The sequence below is a fragment of the Oenanthe melanoleuca genome, chromosome Z (genome assembly GCF_029582105.1).
Source record: "Oenanthe melanoleuca isolate GR-GAL-2019-014 chromosome Z, OMel1.0, whole genome shotgun sequence".
In the NCBI taxonomy this organism is placed as follows: domain Eukaryota; kingdom Metazoa; phylum Chordata; class Aves; order Passeriformes; family Muscicapidae; genus Oenanthe; species Oenanthe melanoleuca.
In genome coordinates, this window is record NC_079362.1 from 65,400,377 (window position 1) to 65,420,659 (window position 20,283).

At 38.5% G+C, this 20,283-nt stretch overlaps 2 protein-coding genes across 3 annotated transcripts in view; one reads left to right on the forward strand and one right to left on the reverse strand.

The window, feature by feature from the left end:
• SPEF2 (sperm flagellar 2) overlaps window positions 1–5,095 on the reverse strand; it is a 73,860-nt gene extending 68,765 nt beyond the window's left edge. The window contains exons 1-2 of the mRNA XM_056513311.1: window positions 4,970–5,095; window positions 3,139–3,241 (exon numbers count right to left, since the gene is read on the reverse strand). Of these exons, the coding sequence (XP_056369286.1) occupies window positions 3,139–3,241; window positions 4,970–5,027 (161 nt within the window). The 5' untranslated portion in view covers window positions 5,028–5,095. The remainder of the gene's footprint in view (window positions 1–3,138; window positions 3,242–4,969) is intronic.
• A 22-nt stretch (window positions 5,096–5,117) lies between these two features.
• Window positions 5,118–20,283, forward strand: part of PRLR (prolactin receptor) — a 150,601-nt gene continuing 135,435 nt past the window's right edge. For both annotated transcript variants that reach the window (XM_056513313.1, XM_056513314.1), the window contains exons 1-2: window positions 5,118–5,181; window positions 7,227–7,300. The gene's annotated coding sequence lies outside the window, so the exon portion shown is untranslated. The remainder of the gene's footprint in view (window positions 5,182–7,226; window positions 7,301–20,283) is intronic.

The window sequence follows — 20,283 nt, forward strand, 5'->3', positions numbered from 1 at the left end:
TTGGAGAGAAGAGCAGCAGTTGCAGTCTGCTGGTCCTAGGGAATCCCCCCCATCACCACAAATTTTCAAAGATTATTGAGAGTGGCTCAGCAACAACATCAGCCAGGTCGCACAGCCTGGTCACACAGTATGTGCCATCAGGTCCCATGGACTTGCACATTTCCAATTTATTGAAATGTTCCTTAAACTGCTTCTTCTCCATGAGTAAATCTTTCTTGCTACAGACTTTCCTGTATGTCCTAGGGCCTTGGCATAGTCTTCTGCATGTCCCAGCAGGCCCACATTTTCCCCAGCCTTCCTTTTGCTGTGGAGATATCTATAAAAGCCCTTGATGCCCTTCTGCCTACACATAAGACAAGACCTTTTTTCCATGAGGGAAATATTGTATAAAATACATATAAATTTCATATTGAAATGAATTGCCTGGAGAGGTAGTGTAGTCTCCATCATTGGAGGTGTTCCAGATCACACAGGGTAAACAACTACTACAGACTTTCCTGTTAGTTTCAGGCACTTGGGATTTCTGAGTGTGAGTTTTATTTAGTAGACTAAGATAGAGAAGGCATTAAGCATCTCAGCCTCAGCATGGCAGATACTCATTTGAGAATCTGAGAGGGAGGCTGATGTAGCCATACTCTGCTATCTTTTTCATGCAGGAAGACAACCAAGACTGGCCACTACAGAGGCAGGTCTTGGATCTTCCCTGCTCTCACATAGAGGGCAGCTCCTCTTCACCCCCATCTTCCCAGCTTGTCCATAGTAAAGAGCCTGTATCAAGCCATGGCAGCACATCAGTCCTGGGAGCTATCCCACAGCCCCTCTGTGATTGCAGTGATTACCCAGCAAATGCTCACAGGCTTCTAATTTCTTTCTGTTTGATCCCCATGCTGCATGCATTACTATAGAGGCATTTCAGAGAAGCACCCAGTTGTGTGATTTTAAAAAAATTTAGAATAACTTAGAAAATGTGTGAATGCTTCTCCCATAATCCTGTCTTCTTAGCACTTCCTTAATTGCATGCATACATTTGGGGCAGGCAGCCTTCTGCACTGTTTTGCTGCTCATATTCACATCACCTTCCTCTTGCTCACCAGTCTTCCTCTCTTCCTCTCTTGTTTGAGACTAAACCTCCCCATCAATACTCATTCCTAGTTTAAAGCTATCCTCACCAGGTTTGCCAGGTTGCTAGCAATGACTCCCTTGTACAGCTTGGTCAGGTGGATCCCATCTTTTCCTAGCTGTTCTCCCCCTTGGAAGAGGACCCTATGACTAGGAAAAGCAAATCCCTGCAGTGCACAGCAGCTGCACAACCACTTGTTGACCTGTAGAACCTATCCACTCCTCATCAAGCCCATCCACCAGCAGAAGTGAGGAAAATAAATACCTGAGCCCTCATGCTTTTGGCTCCAGGTCTCTCGCGGTGTCCCTGGTGTACACAGAGAATAGCGGGGATATTAGTGCAAGGGCTGGACAAGTCTCTGCAGCTCTGGACTGAAACCTCCCACACACAGCAAGCCTCCCTAGCTAGCGTGTGAGGTCAGCCAATGGCACTTCCATCTCCTCCAGGAAAGTCGCCCACTGCTATCCTCACCTGTTCCTGCTGATGCTCCGGGGGGGTTTACACTTCACCTGCTCAGACATTTTGTTACACAATGCCACTAGCACTGATCTGCTACCACTGCAATGAACCTGTTCTGCAGCTGTGGTTCTGCAGGAGGAGCAGACACCTCCCTTTTCCTCACAGAAATCACCAGCTGCCAGTCACCTCCTTTTCCTAACACAGCAATTCTGCGTGTCTCTCCCTCAGCACAGTTGTGGGTCCAGGTTCCTGTATCTGCAGTATTTCAGAGAAGATCCAGTGTAATCCCTCACCTCATTCTGCAGCAGCTTGTGTGATAACACAGCTCCTCCATGAACACACACCTCTGCAGGCAAAGCCACCACCTCCCTTTGATGAAGGCAATCCCATCAGTCTGAGACAGAAATTTCACTGTACAGAAATTTGCGCTGAGGCCTCTGACACTCTTGAGTAGTTGTTCCAGTGGGTACTGATATCATGCCCTGTCATACATCCCCATCTTTCCTGAGCACACATAAACTGTCTCAGCAGTGTTTCCAATCACTTCTTGCACCTCCAAAGTGCATCTTCACTAAATACACCTCTCCAATCACCTGGGGACAAGAGCTTAAAGCACCCTGTTACTGGGATGAATTGAGAAAACTTGTTAGAAGGTGCTGGAGCTTGCTGGAAGAAATAAAAACCTCCTGAAGCTATTTTTCCCAGCAACAGCAGGCACTCTAAGAATTACCTGGGGTTTTCCAATGTTCCCAGAAATTCCTAAGAGATCTAAAAGCCCTAGAAACAGAGTTCAAAAACTGCTGTGTAAAACTGCTTTTCAATAGCTGCCTTCATTAGCTGTGCTCAACCTGCCCTTCCCCAATTTTTTGGGACTTGGGATAGGAAAGGGTGTGAAAGAAGCTCAAAGAACATAAAACCAAAAATTCAGAAGAAACAGGAGGATTTTGTACAGCCTGGAACTCTTCATGTACATGTGCACCATGATCTGACAAAACACAGCCTAAGCTGACCTCATGAATTGCATCATCAATGTATAAAAGCTCACAGAACTGCATAAGATTTTTCGACTCCCCATTTTACAATTCTTCTTGATTACAGATATTACACCACATTAACTTATAAATTCTTATATGATCTTCTGCCAGAGCTCCATCAGAGAGTCACATTTCTTCAACATTTTCATTTAAGTGAATATGTTATGGTCATCACCACAACACAACTCTGTATTCCTTACTCTACACAGATCATAGGCAGTGTTCCACTAAAATTCCAAATCTTACAGACATTCTTGAACTGCTTTTTGAACCTCTGGTCTAACCTGGTACTTTTACAGTTACAATTAAAATGCATCATTTTCTTGAAGAAGTATGTTCAATCTCTATGGAAATACGTAATCAATTAATGAATCAAACATATTTAGCTTTTGAATAACTGAGAAATATTTTAAATCTCAATAAACTGCATTAGCAAATCCTAGCTGAGAAAATACACATTTTGTCTACTTTATGTAAGAGAATCGTTCCTTTATATAGGAAACTATGGATAACATATGTACTAACCTGTTTTTTGAAAATTGTTTAAAGTCATCCTGAAGACCATATTTGTGTAGAAGTTCTCCTAGGAGGTAGCCAGTAGAAAATTCCTCTGGAAATGATCCTAGAACTAAGTTTAGAGGTTTTGTGATTGTTTGAGGATTTTTAAATAAAATAATTAAAAGTATCCAAATGTTAATTTTAATTAAACTTGTTATTTATTTACAACAAAACTAAATCCAAAGTTCAGTAAATAATTAAAATAAATTTTAGGAGATTGATTTAGCAGTAATAGTTTTCAAATCACAAATAAATATACTTTCCTGTAGTCATTTTGCAACATCAGCTTTACATAGTCATTTCTGATTTTCAGTTAAAATGCAAACATCATCATAATTGACACTGAGACTGTGAAAATATCTATAAACTGTAATTACTAAATTTTCCATACAAAATGCAAATAAAAAAAAATTAAAAGCTAGCTCTGATATGCTCTTCTTCACACCATCACAGAATCACAGTTGGAAGGGACCCATCAGAATTGAGTCAACTCTCGGCCCAGCACACCCCAAGAGTTACACCATGTGCCTGAGAGCATTGTCCAAATGCTTCTTGAGCTCTGTCAGGCTGGTGCTGTGACCACTGCCCTGGGGAGCCTGTTCCAGTGCCCAAACACCCTCTGGGGAAGAACCTTCTCCTGATATCCAACCTAAACCTCCCCTGACACAACTCCAGGCCATTCCCTTGGATCCTGTCCCTGTCACCACAGAGCAGAGATCAGTGTCAGCCCCTCCTCTGCCCCTCATGAGGCAGCTGTAACTGCAATGAGGGGTCCCCTCAGTCTCAGCCACTCCTCACAGGGCTTCTCCTCCTGACCCTTCACCATCCTCATTGTCCTACTTTGGACACTCTGATGGTTTAATGCCTTTCCTACACTGTGGCACCCAGAGCTGCCCCCAGCACTGGAGGTGAGGCTGCCCCAGAGCAGAGCAGAGCAGAGCAGGACAATCCCCTCCCTTGCCCAGCTGGTGATGCTGTGCCTGATGCCCCCAGGACAGGGCTGGCCCTGCTGGCTGCCAGGGCACTGCTGGCTCGAGTTCACCTTGCCAGGGACCCAGAGCCCCAGGGCTCTTTCTGAGGCACACCAGCATCTCCTTCCCCAAGACTCTATAGACTTGAGTCTCCTTGAGTCAACAGACACAAGGGCTGCTCCATCCTAGATGCAGAATTTGGCACCTTGTTAGACTTCATACAGTTGGTGATTGCCCATCTCTCTAATTTTCCTGAGGGTTTTGCTCCCTCCTTGCAGAACAAATGTTTTTCCAAGGCCAGCACACCTGCCATTCCAAACAAAGCACTACTTTCCAAACATATTAACTACCTTTTATTCTCTAGAGTCCTTATTAGGAGTTGAAGTTTGGGCACCTTCCATCTCCTGAGAGCACCTGCCCCTTGAGGAGAATTAACTTCAGCTTCAAAATTTTCAGGCATTGGAATTAATTGTCCAGGAAGGTGAAGGAGTTACTACCCCTGGAGGTGCTCAGGAGGTGTCCAGATCTGGCGCTGGGTGATGTGGTTTAGTGGTTCAGCGGTTACAGGGACACTGCTGGATGCATGGCTGGATGGACCCGAAAGTCTCCTGCAACTCTGACGGACCTACGATTCTGTAATCCCTGCCTCGTACATCAGGATTAAAGATGTACCTGCGGAGGCACGTGTCGCGGGAAGGGGCGGGCCCGCCAGGGGAGTGAGTGGCCGCGGGGGGACCCCGGGCACGGCGGCCCGATCCTGACCCCGCTGACCCCACTGCCACCACGGCCAGGCCCTGTCCGTCCCCGCGCAGGGGAGCCCCACTCACCGATGCGCCGGGAAAGCTTCACGTCCCGGTTGAGCCAGTCGCACAGGATCTGGGACATGGCGTGAGGCGCCCGCGGCCGCCGCCGCCGCCCGACTCCGCGTCCCGTTGCCGCGGCGACCGCGGGCGGCGCCTGCGCGGGAGGGGGCGGGGCGCGCGGCGGCGCGGGCGCGCAGGCGCGGCGGGCGCGCGGGTGGCCCCGGGCGCGGAGCAAGGTGAGCGCGCGGCGGGGCGGGGCGGCCCCGAGGGAGGCGCTGGGCGGGCGGGGGCTGAGGCGGGGTCGGCGCGGCGGGGCCGGGCCCGGCCGAGCCCGGCGCTGGGGGGACGCGGCGGGGTGCGGCGGGTCGGTGCCCGCTGCCCGCTGCCCCCTCTGCGTCGGAGCCCCGCGGGGCTGTCAGCCCGGGCTGCGCGTTCCACGTGTGTTGTTTAAACAGCCACTTCCCTGTTCCGCCCCGAGCCTGGCGCGGTCCGTGTTTGCTCGTGAGCTGGTGGGGGTGGTGCAGGGCTGAGACTGAAAGGCTGGGAATCAGGAAGAATTTCTTGGCAGAAAGTGATTAGGCAGTGGAATGGGCTGCCCACAGAGGCGGTGGAGTCACCGTCCCTGGAGGTGTTTAAGGAAAGAGTGGATGTGGCACTCGGTGCCCTGGTCTGGTTGACCACGGTGGTGCTGGCTCACACGTCGGACTCGGTCACCAACCTGACTGATTCCTGCGATTCTGCAAAGCACAGCCTGGCGGGAGAAAGGGAAGGAATGCAGGGCGGTTTTCCCACAGCCGCTCTCCTCAGAGCTCACCCGTACGGCAGCGCTGGCGCCGTTTCTGTGGCGGGGGGGCAGCGCCGGAGCGGGACGCGGGCGCTGGCGGTCCGAGCTCGGCACATGCGGAGCCGTGTGCTCCGGCCTCGGCAGCGTCCCCGGGCCAGACATCTGCAAGGGCGGGAGCCGAGCCTGCTCCGGGCGAGCCCCGCCGAGACCGTCTTTGCTCAGCTTTTGTTTGCATTAAGTCATCTTTGTTTTAGAATCACACCGAAACAACCATGGGTGGTTCCAATGCTCCTATTTGAAGCGTGTGTAATAAAAAGCTAGAGCATAGGGAAGAGAGCTACATCTGGAAAATGCACTGCGCACAGTGCGTATTTAATGAGTATTATTATTTTTTCCCTTGGAAAAGGTATTTTAACTACTCAAGTTTTCGACTACATTTCGGCACAATACGGAATTGCGAAGGATTTTATTTGCTACAAAAGGCAGGAACAAGATGATCTAGTGGCTAATGACAGACAACAAGCTAATGAAAATTTTCAGCAGTGACAGTTAACTTGGAATGCTACAGATTGTGTTCCTTGAGAACAAACAGAATTCCTCAGATTAAATCTGTGTGCTTTGACAGAGGGTGTGCTTTAAATCAAATTAAATCCTTGAGAATAAGAATAAAAATGTGTAACTGACCACGTATTTATGAATCTTGAAAAGGTCAGTGTAGAGTCAGTGGCTTATGAATGAGTGAAGTAACAGGAAACTTCAAAAGGGAGGAAGTACTCTTTTGACAGATACATATAAATTATATATAAATTATTATTTATATTATTTTAATTATTCGAAGTTTTGCATATATCTGAACTTATAAAAATACACACAGTTTAGGGAAAGAAAAAAGTTCAAATTTTTAATATCTTTCTGATTGTGTTTGTAGTGGGTGATTCTATCATCAGAGCGGTTTTCTGGTATGAAAAGGAAGAAAGAGCAAATATATTTTACCTTCATCATGAAATTTTTCCCATGGCTCCAGAAATCAATGTATATGTATTTATGTTGATGCACTGTTAGGTGTTGCTGCAAGTAGTCATTAACAGAAGCTTATGTTAATTTAAAACATGCAAACCAGAATTGATTTAGATTAAGTATAGAACTTCTTTCCATATCACCTCTGACTTTAAAATGCTGGTACTTCCTGTGTATTTCAATTTATTTTTTTTAGTGGAATGTCCTCCTTCAAGTCCATGATCATATTCAGTGAATTTCTAAACATTTGATTTTGTTTAAAATTTGCATGAGGATTTCTGTCTGTTGAGATGACATAATAAAATCTTACTCAGATAAGCTAGAACTATGAGAAAGATGTGGAATTTCATGTTTAAATTCAGTAGTGACTTGCTATTTCATCTGAATCTGTTTTAACAAATTAATGTACCTTTATTTATTCTGATAAATGATGGGAAAATGTATTAATCAAATTTTACTTCATTCTTTCCCTGATTTAAGATGTCTGTGTTCTGCACTGTGAAAGCTGAGTCCAGAGACAATTTAAAGGAAAATAATTGCAGAAAACAAATAAAGTAAGTGTTTCCCTCATTCTACCCTTGTTGAAAACACAAGTGTTTTTAAATAATAACATTGTTTACTTCCTATGCTCTCAATTTTTTACATCTCTGCTAGGAATGCCACAGGGCATTCCAAACTGAATTTTCACAGGACTCTATACTTAGAATGATGCAGATTTTAGTCAGTAATACGGGGTTGTGGAATGCATATGAATTTTTCACCTGAGACTCTGTCTTTATTTGAACTTCATACATCTTATTGTGGACTTGCTTTGAAAGAGGAGAGGATTGTTTACAGGCTGAATTTATAAAAGCTGAAGGAATAGAAGATATCAGGCAGCAACCTGTTGGGCAGAAATTAAAGTGTCATCTGAAGATCATCTGTTACATTTCATTCCTTTTGCCCGTCTGAAAGAAACTGCACATATACAGAAAAAATTAATGTCCAAAATGGGATAGGCCTGTCACCAGGCCTATAGCATTTTGGACATTAATTTTTAATAACATAGACATAATAGTGGTATGCAAAAAGAATAAAATGGCAAAATCCAGTTTTAAAGGTGAATATTGATAAACTTTATCACAAAAGGACAATTAAAACACTTCTAAATGTTCAAGATAATAAACTGAAGGGGGAATTAATTAGAAGAAAATACTGCAATTTAATACAACTAAGATTAAGAAAGGTCAAATGAAGCAGTACCTGAATTCTGGAATTAAATTGCATTTAGAGTGAAGCTGTGCTGACAGTAATAGCAGTAAAATGATACTGAGTAATTAAAGTGTGTCTGGGTTCAGGAGTTGCCTTTTGTGCACCAAAATTTGCTTTTCCCTGTGTATCAACAAAATTTATAAACAAGATTGTTTATAAACATAATATTTTAAATAATTTTATTTATTTATTTATTTATTTACTTACTTACTTGTTATGTTGTGGGTCATATTATTTGCTTGTTTTTTCTCTTTCCTGGGAAGTTACAAAGAGGCTAAATAGTCTCCACTTCTCGTAGGGCTTCTTTTCACTGTTCCCTACTGGTTTATTATTCGTTTTACTTTATGTTATTTGAATTACAGAATTAAAGAATAGTTTGTGTTGGAAGTTGGATCCACAAGGGTCACCAAGTCCAACTCTTAAGCAAATAGGCCGTACTGGGTTTGAATCTGCAACCTTGCATTATTAGCACTATGCTTTAACCACGTGAGCTGATCCCATGTGTCTCAGGGATATTTCAGGGGTATTTATCCCCTCTGACAATGATCAAATGATCAAGTCCTCTTTAAAACTTAGTTTTGAACTTATTTGTCCTTCACATATACTCTCTTCTATGTCCTCATGTCTGTACTGAGGACAGAAAAGGATCAAGCTCTAAAACAAAAATCATGATCTTGAGGTTTGTGATTGCCAAATGTTTCCGCAGGTGGTTGCTCGGTGCATTTCTCAGCTCCGTGGTGCCTACTGGCTCTTAGAACAGCACTATGGAAGCTTGTCCTGACTTCTAATTTTAATTTCTTCTGTCACAAGACTGCAGTTATACTGAATCACACCCCGTGCAGGTCTAGTCTGGTCTCCTGTCTCTAACAATGATCAAGAACAGATTTTGGGGAAGAAATGGGGAGAAATCATATACTAAGATCTGTTAGCATGTATTCCATTGCCATACAGACCACTCTCTCTGCCACCGATGAATGTGGTGAAAGACTTCATGCATTGATATAAGCTAAAACAATGAACTTTTTGTTCCATGAACACATGCAGACAGTTCTGAATCTCTGTAAATGTTTAATATTGACAATGGTTTGTAGTAAGGAATTTCATAACTTAACCTGGATTTGTTGAAAAAATTAAATTACCCTTCATTATGCAAAGAATTGCATTGTTTTGTGTGATTTGAGATTGCATCCTCTGCTCTTTCTTTTTTTTCTTTTTTCTTTTTTCTTTTTTCTTTTTTCTTTTTTCTTTTTTCTTTTTTCTTTTTTCTTTTTTCTTTTTTCTTTTTTCTTTTTTCTTTTTTCTTTTTTCTTTTTTCTTTTTTCTTTTTTCTTTTTTCTTTTCCCACCTCTCTAGCTGTTCTGTTATTTTTAACCAAGAATATTAGACATCTGACTTCCAGGTTGAACTGATGCCTCAAGTGCTATCTTACTTCCAGTAATTGTATAATAAGTTCATTTTCCTGCCCATCTTTATATTCTCTTAGTCTTGATTGCGGAATTGTATCTCTGGAGAATTGTGGTTCCTATGGCATATTCTAATCTCTTTATTATCTGCACAAGGAGCACTAGGGTGTAAGTCCACTATACCAATCCTATAAAACAAAGTCCTCCAGTTCAAGTAGTTGCAGAACTAACACTAGGCAATACTAATGGGGCTACATACAATATATAAGCAAGATCTGCATTTACTGGTTAAATAATCTATATTTTAAAAGTGTGTTCAATACAGATAAGAATTTATAATGAGGTTTGGGAAGTTGCAGGTGTGCTGTGTGCAGGAAAACATTGTGATTTGGTGCATTGTTTTCTGTACTCCAAAATGGATTTACTAGTATATAGGTTCAGTTTGAGTAAATCTCAGTAATTTACTGGGCAAGATTAAGGCAAGAGAAGTGCAGAGAAGTTCTGGTGCTTTTAGGAGACAGGGCAAAGTGCTTCCAGTGTAAGGAACAAGTGGAGTACTTGGCCGACTGTTGCAATTCTTTTTTGTACTGATAACTAGGTAAGGAAGAAGATGGTTTAATCTTCTTAAGCAAAATCCATTATTTGCTGGCTGTATCTGAGATGGTATGGTTCCATTTAGTTCAGTTATGGCAATTGCACGTTTAAATTAAGGACTGAAAGATTTTTCAGCTTCAAGTGAGAATTTGTTATCTCCAGTACGATGTGCTTGGCAGGAATTACAATCCACTATGGCAGGGAAAGGAATATGATACAGAATAACATTTCAAATATCGATGCTACTAAAAAAGCTGCTACTGAATTTGATTGAAAGTTTTTGGAGAGATCTTGCAGCTTTAAGGTAGACAGTGCTTCTTAACTGTTTCAAGCATCAAAACAGTAAAATAAAGCTCAGAACAGTAAAAGCTGAGTGATGGCAAGAAAGAAACAAATTGCCTGACAGATTAAAATTTCACATAAGCAAAATGGAAGGAAGTAGTGAGCTCATTAGAACCTCTCTGAATAATGGCTACATACATGTCTTAAGGACGCAGTAAATTACAGGAGAAATAGAGACTGACATGTTGATACAGCTTTAAACAAGTGTGCAAAACAGAAGAGATGAGGGATTATGGACATTATTTTGAAGATGTTGCTGTGATTTCACTGAATTTCATTACACCTTTTTAAGTATCTCCTTCTTCTTAATAGTTTATTTTTGGCTTTATTACCACTTTCTTTCCTTTATGGTTATTTTTCTTCTATCAAATAGTTTTGGGTTGAGGATTCCATGCTTCCTTAGTGGGATAATAGGAGTTCAGTTGGGAAAGCAGTAGGCAAGGGATGAAAAAAGTTGAAGATTAGAGACTGGAATTGACCAAACATTCATTGAAGAATGTGACTGATACAGGTAGGTAGCCAAGAAGAGGGTTCCGTTAAGGGATGGAACAAAAAGGATCAAGGCAACACAATTTGCCATAGTTCTTAGGCTTTAAGCAGAGTCTTGAAATTCTGAGTCACTATTTCTCTGCCTTAGGAAATTGTATGTAAAACATGCTGTCAGAAGAAGGTTTTAGTGAACCCCAGCAATTACACATATCTGCTCACATCTGTGTCACAATACAGTCTGAAATAAAATTATGTGAACGTTTTTCTTGCAGTCATTCTTTTATGTATAGAATGTGTGCTCAGTGTAGATGAATGAAAGCTCTCTTCAGTTGGCTTTTTTCTAGAAAAAAAGAAGGTAGTAAAGTTCAGATGGTTCTTTTTTGTCATGCATAGTTTAATTCATTTTCTGGCATAGTGTTTCTATAGGATAAAAATCCAGTTAATAAATCAGATTTTTCTGGGCAGCTATGGTAAGTATATAATTTTATGGATTGCTTTGTAAACAATGGTCTGAAATATTTTGAGTAGTACTTAGAATACTCTCAAGGACTCATCAGCTAGTATTTTATCTTTGTTTGTCAATAAATGCACATTAACTGCACATTTGTTCTACATTCTTTTACTGTGGTTTTTGTCTAGCATTATTAAAGAATGTGTGTAATGTAACCAGAATCCTCTTAGAGGTTACTGAAATGCAACTGCTTTTTCTTTCAGAAATGGTATGGCTATTGTGTACTGACAGTTCTGTTCAGTTATATTTTTAGAATATAAAACTAAGAATACTGTGTCTGTTTCTGAAGTAGAGAAGGAAATCAAGTAAGCATCATGTAACCAAGTAATCTGGAATTTGGCTGGCATTCTAGGAGCAAATACCAGCACTTAAAAGCCTTGGATAGTTCTTTATTTTCATGTTGAAAGGGAACATTGGTCAAGCATGCTCTACATTGGAAGTATTCCTGGTAAAACATCAGGTTTTCAACATTATTCTTTAATCCACAGTACTTAGCTAATTAGAGTAAAGCTGATAATGTAAATAGTTAAAATTAAAGTGATGATAATGTAGCTAGACAAAGGAAGACTATAGGCTAACATGCCCAGCTGCTTCTTTCAATAAAAAATTAATGGTACATCATGGCACAGTAATGCTAGTACACAGAATATAACTTCTTTTCTACAATAATGAGTTGTCTTTCAAGTTGCTTATTTCTCTCCTCTTATGCCAGTATAATTTTGCTCTTAGGCTGATTCCAATAGATGTTTTCTTTTCTTCTTGTTCCAATAGATGTTTTCTTTTCTTCTTGAGTGTAGGAGTTGCTGATAATGACAGGGATAGTATTGTGCTTCTGCTTAATGGCTATGGAAATACAATTTTAACAAAACTTTGAATTATTCATAAGCAGTTTCTTATTTGGTTGCATGTGCTCTGACTAGACAATTTAAATATGAATAAACAGCCTGCTTAAAATAAGTAAAATTCTGGAAAAAAGTTTAATTTAATATAGGATGACTGAATACAGGCCTAGTGAAAGATGAAAAAAAAAGCCATCCAATTGTTCATGTTTTGATTGTGCCACAGATAAGCATTTTAAACAAATGACAGAAATTTAGCAACTTGATTGCCTTACTGTTACTGGTGGATCACTTCAAATCATGCAACAGTGTAGAAAGTTCTGTGACTAAACCAGTAGTAAGCCTCTAAAACAGTGTGCTACTCTGTCTCTGATTTTCTCCATCTGTCTCACTTATTGCCATTTCCATCTCTTTGCTCTGTTGATTCTTATTCTCTTCTGCAATCGGAATTATTCTTACCCATGTATTTCTGTTTATTTCCTACTACATATTCCTCAGGTCTTCACATCTGATGATGTGTCTTTCTTCTCCTTTTCATCTACTACTACTACCCTTCTACCCTTCTGTCCTACCAAGGTTTATACATGCATTTTGTTTCAAAAGTAATTTACACACCTTTTGAATTACGTGTTATGTCAGATTTCTAAAGTAGCAACACTAACCATTCTCTTCTCATTCTCCTGAATGATGGTAGAAACTGTTAGAATTGTTCTTTTGGTTCAATGGCAAAAATTTATCCCTTTTTTTCATTTGAATCATGTGGAGAGTGGTAGGCCCAAGACCCCTTCAGTACATTTCCTGCAGGTGCTGTGTAGGCTCTTTGGCATATGGAGATTTGGCACCTGCCATCTGGACAGATAAGTGTTTTTGCAGAGTACAGTTTTGAAATTCTTCCCCCCAAGGATGATGGATGCCCTGCTTTATCCAAGAGAAATATTGTATGAATGAGATTTGAAATTAAAACCGAAGAAAATCATGGTTGGGCTGCCAAGCATACACAGAAGCAGTTGGTGAATGCACCAGCTTTAAAAAAAAATCTTATGACTGGAAAGAATATGTCTTTACTAAATACCTTAGAAAACCATTGATAATTTACATTCAAATTTGCATAATTATGCCCATGTTCATATGTAGGTTTTGTCTTATTCTGAACATATGCGTTAAGTTCTAACTCATTTTGCACAGTTTATATTTGAAGTTCTAGCACGTCTTTTTCTGCCCTTGAGTTTCAGAAGCTGTTTTTTCACCTCCGGATCAGCTAGTCAGTGTATTTATCTTTTTATGCAGAATGAGTGCTCCCAAAGAAAATATATCAATTACAAGTTCTTTTTTTGCAACAGAGGAGCAGCATTTGTCAGAATGAATCATTAACAATAGTTGGAATGCACTCTTTTCTTCCTGCCTCTTCTGGAAACCTTACTGAATTTGAAGTATCCTTAATCTGGGCATATACTCAGGTAGACCAGTCTTCATTGTCTGTAAAGAGGTGGCTCTTTGTTCTTTTCAGTGGTGGTTACTGACGGAAATGCTCATTCTGCCCTTCATCTTTTTATACCTCTCACTATATTGTTGCTTCATTTCGGCAATAAGAGATACAGGCTGCACTATTCAGGACAGCTATTTGAGCAGCAGTTAAAATAGTGGGTATTAGGTGTTTTCTTATACAAACACTAATAAGATGGGTAGTAGAATTTGTTCTTTCTTTGTAATTTACTATAGCCTTGAGTAGAATTCTTGCTGTTCATAACAATTTAATAAATTCTTCTTTCTTTTCCATTTTAAAAACTAATTTTTTCACATTTTCTGTGGCAAAAATTGTCTTGCCTGGTAAGTAATAAAATATGTAATTGAAGTGGATTTAATCTATCTTTTAGTCAGTTTACCATTGGATAGCAGCATAAATTTCTTTCATTAATCAGAAACATGATTAATACTTGCTGCACAAATTGGAAGAATCTTACTGGAACAGAATAAACCTGATCTTCCACTTTGAGAAAGGTGTCTTTCCAAGACTTAGGTGTACATTTTTGTTTTCTGTGGGTATATAATTCTTTATCATTGTATTTGGAATAAGAAAAGGGACAAAGCTATAAGGCAAGCACATAAATAAACTTTTTTAAAATCAATTAGATTCTGTGCTTTGGTTTGAATTACTTTTTTTAATGGATTAGTGCATGATATTGATTAAATGGGCCAGGTAAAACACAGAAAAATTAATCTAATTTTGAAACAAGAAATAAGTGTATCTGACAGATTTTACATCTGATACGGCATCAAATTAATCCTGTATTTTTGTATAGGTTATGTAAATCAAATTTAATAGTATACTGCATAATATGAGACATGGAACCTAAGATGCAGATAATTCTGTTTATGATGTTACACAGCTGCTGCTTGTAATTAACTACCTAGGGAACCTCTCTTTAACAATCCCTTTTAATGAGTGTTTTTAACAGTTTGGGTTCCATGGTAAGAGAAGAACTAGATATTGAATGTCAAATATAACTAAAATATAAATGAATGAAAATTCGTAACAAAATTAGGTATAGATTATATGTGGGTGTGCAAGCACATGTGTATGTGCTTTCAAATATTTTTTGAAAACATACAGGGATTATGAAAGCTGTTTTGCAAACAGTGTTCAGTGTTTCAAATGATAAATAAACAAAAAAATAGTGATTGCTTTCTTACTACTGCAGCGTAGTTTCTTTCCCATAAAGTTACTTATTACAACTGAAAATAAAATAATTACTTTTTCCCCTGAATTTTAAATGTGATTCACTGTTTTAATTGTTTTTCTTTCATCATGGCATTGTTGAAATTTAAATAACTACAGAAATACAGCTTCTTTAAACATTTTCTGGGTCACTTATAACTGAAATACTCTAGTCTCGTCTGTTGTCCAATGCTGTGTATCATTTAGATTTGTTTGTGCAAAAGAAGAAAAAGACTATAGCATTTTTATTAAATATCTCTAGCTTACTTCTCTTGAAACAGAGGAAGTAACATTGCTTTCTTCGTGAGAGGTTTTGACGCTTAAATAATTTGTTTCTATTGTCCCTTTCACTTCTGTTTTTTGTGAGCTACTACATCCAGCTTTTTGTGAGATTAAAGTACGTACTTCCATCCTGTGTATAACATGTCAGTACGTAGAACAGCATCTCCTAGGAGTATAGTTTTTCAGTAATTGTAACTTCTTGTTTTGAACCTTGTAATTTATTATACTCTATGTCTGAATTACACAACAGAAACTTTTAAATACAGTTCATTTTTTTCCATTCATCTTTATAACATTTGTTTTCTCTACGATGAACATATCTTCACTTGTGAAGAAGACCTTATTGTTGATCATTTGTTTTCAGGGAGGATCCGTTAAACTGTTCAGAGTGTGCAGGTATGATTCAGCCATGGTTTATGAAGCCATGAATTATAATGTGGAATTCAACAAGCAGAAAAAAATGCATTATTTGCAATGTGATAAACTACAGGAAATTCAGGACAAATAATGGAAGAATAATGGAAATAATGGAAATGTCAAATCTGTATAAGGAGTTAGTTAATTGTAATTACAGTTTGGTAATTGGTAAAAGAAGAAAACAATTTGAAGTTGAGGGACATTTTGGTTTTAATCCAAATCAAGTCATAATCAGTAAAATAAATATGATAGAGACATAAGATGAATGATAATGCTTAGGAAAAATTCTTGCAGAATTCTGTTAGTCTGTTGAGAGTTCACTTGTCCACTCACATCGTAACAGTCTGGGCTAGCGTGTAGTGGCTGTAACCTTTAAGCATGCTATTTAGAAATTTATGCTGACTTATAATGGTTATCCATATTTACTTTTTCAAAAGTTAATCCCATCATAAGACACTCTTGCTTCCCAATTACCCTGATGAGAAAGTTACAGTTGTTCTCTTCATCCTCAATGTGATCTGACCCTGTCTGGTTGGTGTCTTGTCACTATTTGGACTCTGGACTATCTTCTAGTCATTGTAAGACTTGTCTCAGTTTCTAAGCTCGTGGAGTTGAAACATAAAGCATTAAGAGGGAGAAATGGAGAGAGAGAGAGAGCAAAAATTTAGATTATTTTATTTCTTATTTTGCATGCATTGTCCTTGTATGGGTCAAGAAGTTCTTAAGACAACTGTAGATACTATGCCATATTATTCCTTTTGCAAGCCTCATTTATTCTTATGTTTAAATGTCGTTTGTATTCCACATATAGTCTATTTATGTTTGTAAAGCTGTAATTGTAGTTCTATGGAATAGTATTTCAGAAGTAAGTGGAGTATTAATTCAAACCCTATGATGTGAAAGAGCAAAACTGCTAAACACAAAATATAGTAGAAAACCGCTGTCATTCTTACAGAAGTTCCATTTCATGCCCTAGCTGAATCTTATTAATATTTCTCCAGCCTCTGCTTTCTGTTATGATCTTGTTTTTCCCCTCATTACTCAACTAATACTACTATAATTTTTATTGACAACTGTTCTTGTGAGATTGTAAGTACTCCAGAAGCATACTAGCTTTATTTCTACCAGCTTTTCTTTTCTCTTATGCAAGACATGCTTATTGTCCTTCACATTTCTTTCTACCATCCCTCATCTTTCTAAGTTGTCTATTTCCTCACTGAAAAGGGAAGGGGACTTTTTTTTATGCTTTACTCAGCTGAGATTCCAATTCTTTTCATATGTATTTCGTATCTCAGAAATACTAGAAGATCAAAAATTCTTACATATGTTAATCAGTCTGTAAAACTAATTCATTTTCGACAACGGTTTTGTATGGGAGGTGCCTGGGTATAGTACTTGGGGTCATAATGGTGGTGCTCTGTTGACAGTTGGACTGGATGATCTTGGAGGTCTTTTCCAACCCTGATGATTCTGTGATGTGTGAGTTTTACATCAGGTCTTAGCAATGTAAGTAAAATCTAAATATATGGAACACCTACAAAAAGAAAGAAAACAATGTGTGAATTTAGGAGAAGTAATTCTGCCCTACAGTTATAGAGTCTAGCAAATCCTATCACCAACTCTTTAACAATCTGCTGATCTACAGCAGCCGGAAAAAAAATATTTACTATGGAAAAATTATGTGTGATCAAAGAAGTTAAACCTGAGGTCCTAAAATGCCGTGCTTACGATTTTGTGAAGTGTTGTCATTACTGACATCTTAAAAAGGAAGCTATGTCACAGTTAAAATTTTGTTAAGATAAACAGAAATTTGCTAGCGAACTGCTTAGTGGACCTGGATTTATCACAGTGTTCTCAAAAACTACTGATAAGCAGTTTCATTATGTAATATGAAACACATGCATTCTGTATTGCTGGCACATTGAAAGCTTGGAAACAATTCAACACCTTCAAGCCAACAAGTATGTAAAGCAGTAAGATAAAATCATTAATAATCAAGTTCAGGATAGAGATTACACAAGCATTAATGAAGCAATTCTCATTAAAGCAGTTTTTCTGGATAGGACATGCCTCACAGAGTAGGAATGCCACTTTCCCAGAGAATATTTCCTTGCTCAGTCCTTAAAATGGCAGTAGCCTAAAAATCTAAGAAAGGATTTTACAATTAATTATTTCAATGGCAAAATGACCACATTTTCCAAACCCCATATCCCAGTCACACAGAGACTAAATGTGACCTTGTTTTTCGTGCTCCAGTAATATACCTGTTTATACTGTTACGGCTCCTGCACAGAACAGATATATAGTCATTATTGTTGAGAAACAGTGTAATCTACTTAAAAGCATTTCTATTTTCTTCTAATATTTTGGCCACAGTACTGTAACACCAAATGTGAAGATTTGCTTTCAGTCAAGTTGTAAACTTGGGAGTTTTTTCATATGTGCGAACGATTTTATTTCTGTTCTTACACAACTTAGTATTTTTTTATTTACAATTTAAAATTGGATGCAATATGAAATTCTGTCTTTTTGGATTAGAGGACTTTTTTCTCCTAATTTGGTAGCTTGTTAATTGTTTAATTAATTTCATGCTATTTTTAAATAAAGAAAATAAAATCTAATGCTGTGACAGAAAAAATTAGTCCTTGCAACAAAATGAAAACAGCTAAATCTCTAGGAACCAGTCTGGCTTGACATTATGATCAATATGCTGGATCTCATTTGTGACAGGTGTGGTCCTTTTGTTGCTAGTATAGCCAGATTATATGTTTAAATGAAGTAGAAAATTATACATTTTAATTTATAGTTATTGCTGTTAATTACCGTTTATTGCATTCCATGACTCAGAAATCTATTTGTGATAGGAGTTAAATACAGAGGATGCTGATGCCTGAGAACATGTGTGAGGTGAAGGTTAAGCCATTTTTTATAATTTGTTGTTTCTTTCTTAATTTAGCATTTGACTTTTAGCATGTTTTGTTTGGTTGCAGCTCATTAATTGATGTAACTTGGGACTAATTGTCAGTGTGCTGTGTGCACAGCTGGATACTGAGCTATCCATTTATTTTATTGTCCCTACAAAAACAGGGTATAGTCAATTTTTTAACTGAAGGACAATCTCTGAAATCACAACATCTTAAACTAGCAGTTGTAGCAGATAGAAACCATATATTTGTTATTGCCTATACTGTGCTGCTTTGGTGATCTTGCCCAGCAGCCTTTTCATTGGTTTTAAGTTTAATATGTTTGTTACAATTTCATAGCACCATAGAATGGTTTGAGGTGGAAGGGACCTTAAAGACCATCTAGTTCTAACGCCCTGCAACTGACTTGTTTTATATCATTGGAAGGGGATATAGTGTTACCATCTTTTTCTTTAATTTTAAGTTGACTGTAAAATGTTTTCATAAAAGAAGTTAAACTATAAGAGAATCATCAGTGCTTTCCAATTACTTTCTGTGTTTTGTTTACTTCTTGCTTTGATCTTACTTTGGTCAGTCTGAAGGAGTATTTTTACTTTACACAATCTTTAAAATTTTACCTGTGCATTTGCTGTTAAATTACTTTTTGTATAAACCTTAGTTTCTTAATTTACTTGATGAAGTGCTAAATTTAATATTATTACAAACAAACATGGTTTTACATGTTTTTTCTTGGTTGCTTTTTCTATACTTTTCTGTAATGGAAAGTTTTTTGTATGCATACCAATAAAATTTTGGGGCAGATGATGTGATTATCAAGGCAGATGTGTATTTGCATCATGGTGGGATTTTTCTTTAAAATTGATAGATCACGTGTGTAAATATTTTCAATATTTCAGAATAAATTTTAGTGAATATGTCTATTTTTATCTGTATATGTATCTATGTCTATATAAGCATACGTAACTCATATATACATACATAATATTATACCTTTTATGTTATGTCTCCTTATAAATCTGTAGCTTAGTGTTGTGAGAAAACACTCACCATTACCAGTTTACTGTTGAACATAAGTATTTTAGGTCGCTCAAAGAAGCACCAGCAAAGGTTGTGGCCAAGGCAGGTTTAATATTTAAATGAAGATGCAACAATGTTTGTCAGCAAGGTTTCTACTTACTCAATGGTTAAAGCACACACAGGAAGAATTGGACTAGAACCTAAAATCAATCAACCTAAAACTAAAACCAAGCTAAATATGTGTAGGCTGGGGATGAAGGAAGAGCAAGAATAGGAAAGGATTAAGGGTAAAAACGAGTAAGAGAGGCAGGTGTGCAGGGTCACAAGATTTGGACTAGAGCACTTGGCCCAGACTTGACTAATGATTTAGGCCTAAAGGTTTTAACAGCACTTAAACTTAATAGCACATTTAGTTGTTATTTAAATAATCTATCAAAAGATTCTATATACTTTACTGTAAGCACAACAGTAATTCACCTCAGCCTACAAACCTAAATTATTTAACAATCTAAGACAGCAACATTTTCAGTACATTTGCTTTAGCTTATTCACACTTGCACACATGTAGACCTGAAGGTGTATGGAGAAGGTAACCACTTGTGAAAACTTTCCCTGAAGGTCAGGGAAATACTCATGTTGGATATTTTTGCACCTTCTCGCTAGGCTGAGCCTCAAGAAGTGGGGTTATCAGCCCAGGATCCATTGTCATTGTTCACTGGTCCTCCGAGTACAGCAGACTTGCTGAGAGATGC